Genomic DNA, 3,126 nt, shown 5'->3' with positions numbered 1-3,126 from the left:
TATATATATATATATATATATATATATATATATATATATATATATACGTGTGTATATAAATATATTTATACACATGTACATACACACATACATGCATACATACATATACACAACTTTAAAATAACATAAATTCTCAACCTGTACTTAAAACAGTTTCTGCGTCTCAGCGCCACCAGCTGGTGAGAGGTGGTGACGTCAATTTGAACCCCGCCCACTGGAACCGGTACTGAAAGCATAATGGAAACACAACCTGTATCGTACGGAGTAGAGCCGTGCTGTACCGGTACTACAGGTACTAATGGAAAAGGGGCATAATAGGTGATTTATCACATTCATACACTGATGGGACACACATCAGAGGCAACGAGGGGTTCACTGTCTTGTCCTGAGACACTTCAACATGTGACTGCTGGTGGATTCTAACCCCCAACTCTTGCATTGGAGGACGACTGCTCTAACCACTCAGCCACAGCCGCCCCTGAGAGAACATGCAAACTCCACCCAGAAAGGCCCCCGGACCAGGATTTGAACCGGCAACCTTCTTGCTGAGAGGCAGCAGCTCTACCAGTTGCACCACCGTGTTGCCCATATATGTAAATAAATGTAAAAAAAACCCCAAAAACTTTAATATATGTAAATAGTTAATTTTTTTACATTTATTTTGTAGAGTTACAGCTGTTTGTTAATAAATGTGCCTGTGTGACAACTGGGACAAAGCTTTGACTCAGAAATATATTTTTGTTATTACTTTATGGAAAGAAAAAAAATATTGAGATATATGTCATGTATTGCGATTTATCTGAAAATACCGAGATTTTAATTTTGGTCCATATCGCCCAGCTCTAATTGCAGGTTACTTACAGCGTCTGGGACTGGCCAACATGTTGGAGGCGACCTTGGAGGAGGCTTATAACATGGACCAGTGGAATGCCCACAAATCTGACCATTTTGAATCTTGAAAGTACCAGCAGGGCCCAAAGCTGACAAGATTAAAAAAACAACAGTCTGCCTGAAAACAAAAATCTACACTTGTGGCTTATCTGAATCTGACTCCCCTGGTTGGCCTCGAACCAGAATGACTATCAAATTTCTCCTGGGTTATGTGTAAACTAAGGAAAAGCTTCGTCTATTCCACCCCCCCACCCCGTGTCACTTCTGTGAAGGCTTCTCAGAGCTGTGCTGGATGATACCAACACCTTATCAGGTCAATGGACTATCTGGAAGTGCTTCATGGACAAACCTCACTGTCTTGACGTCTGATGCACATGTAATGTGTTATAAATGTGCTGCTGGTAGAGTTTTGATGTGTTAAACCATGTCCTGATGGGACAAGGTATGAAGAGATCTTTTTTGTAATACCACTATCCTCGTGGCTTTTTCCCCTTTTCTATCTAAAAAGTATTCTGAAAAAGGATAAGGGGCCGTGCTGCAGCAGCAACGTGCACTCCGCCCCTCTTTTGGACGACTGTACGAACATAATCTCACTGTTTCGGTACAATTATAATAAAGCTTATTCTGATCCTGATTAGTCGTGGCTGTCAGCTTGAATTGGGTTGACTCCAAAAGTGAATTAGTTGTGAAGATGCATCCAGTAATTTCTGAGTTTCATAAATTCTGTCCAGTGCTTCGTGAGACATTTTGCTAAGATGATGGACAAAAAGAATACAAGCACTAAAATGGTTCTTTTGCCTTTTGGGTTTGTGGCAAATCACACAGTATTAAGCTGTAAACCTAATGTGACAGTGTGAACCCAGAAATAAACCTGAATGTTTTTCTCCAGGGGCCACCTGCGTCGCTGAGATGTACGTCCTGATGGCTTGTTGGAAACAGAACAACTTTGTCGACAGTTTGTGCTTCTCTGAGGTCGATACCTTCTACGCGTGTGTGAAGAAAGCTCAGGTATGTGTCTGCTTTCACCTGCTGCCTCCAGCGTGGAGCTGTAGAGCAGTCTAATAGTGCACGTGTTTGTAAAGTCATCTCACACTTCCTGGTTTTTGAGTTTACTGAAGCAGACTGCTTGTGTGCACTCCTTCATAAAGCTAACGGTGTTTAGCCTCAATGACGATCATAAAAGTTGTAAGTATTTGCATTTTTAGCTGCTTCATGAACTTGATTACTAACAAAACGCTCCGACCTATCAGCACCTCCTCATCTGATTCTGAAGGGAAAAAAGTGGATAGAAAATATTAACGCTTATTGTGTGAACTAATAGACACAATTAAACACTGGAATAATACAAATAGTGAATTACAGGTAAAACTTGGTTCAGAAATTTTGTGGACAAACCTTTTGTTGGAAATAAATTCACTATTTTAATGCTTTTTCTTGCCTCCATTAACTTTATAAACACAACATGCTTCACAAATGATTCACGTTAGTGACAAATGTTCAGCACGTTTTAATAAGAGCGTGGCAGATGCCACCTGTGTAGAACTACACAACTTGAAACAACACTGATTAAAGAGGTTTCAAAGCTCCATCATCCAGGTACATGAACCACAAACCAAAAGTTAATCATGTCACTGAGCTTTGTGAAACGTGCACGTCATGCAGTCTGCTCAGAAACATTCAAGCTCTTTGGCACATCTTTTTATGTTGGTGCTGCCCGCTCCAGGGAATCCTAGATTTGTCAGTAAAAGTACAATTTTCCTAAAAGCATCGTTTGAAAATCCTCTTCATTCTTGACAGGCGGCGCAGAGCAACAAGTCTGAAGTGATGAATAATCCCGGAGGACGTCTGACACCGAAACAAGCCACATCTCTGCTCAAGAGGTTTCCCAACCCGCGGAAAGAGATTTAAGAGGAAAATATTTGCTTTTATATGGTCGACTTTATTGCTAAATTAGAAATGACTTGTTCGGTCGACCACCGTGATGTAAGATTTGTACATTTATTGAAATAAAGCAGTGTGTAAATCAGATTCGTCTTTCTGACCAATACTCTGATGCTTTTAAAGACATTGATGCGGCCTGTTCTCGATTTCTTTTCTTGGTGCAGTTTGTCTCATTAAAACGTTATTTAAAAATGTGACGGCATTTTGCTTCTAGGATTTCGCAACAAACCCAGATTTTATGAATGAAGAATTTTAAAATTTTTATAAAAGCCAAGGTTTGCAACCAAAATGCGT

At 40.2% G+C, this 3,126-nt stretch overlaps 1 protein-coding gene across 1 annotated transcript in view; it reads left to right on the top strand.

The window, feature by feature from the left end:
* The window catches only part of chchd1 (coiled-coil-helix-coiled-coil-helix domain containing 1), an 8,295-nt gene extending 5,378 nt beyond the window's left edge, over positions 1-2,917 (top strand). Inside the window, exons 2-3 of the mRNA XM_037688245.1 lie at positions 1,781-1,899; positions 2,689-2,917. Coding sequence (XP_037544173.1) covers positions 1,781-1,899; positions 2,689-2,799 — 230 coding nt within the window. The 3' untranslated portion in view covers positions 2,800-2,917. The remainder of the gene's footprint in view (positions 1-1,780; positions 1,900-2,688) is intronic.
* Positions 2,918-3,126: the final 209 nt, after the last annotated feature.

This window comes from Nematolebias whitei, chromosome 1 (assembly GCF_014905685.2).
Source record: "Nematolebias whitei isolate Nwh7 chromosome 1, NemWhi1, whole genome shotgun sequence".
Taxonomy (NCBI): Eukaryota; Metazoa; Chordata; class Actinopteri; order Cyprinodontiformes; family Rivulidae; genus Nematolebias; species Nematolebias whitei.
This window is presented reverse-complemented; position numbering and strand designations above follow the sequence as displayed.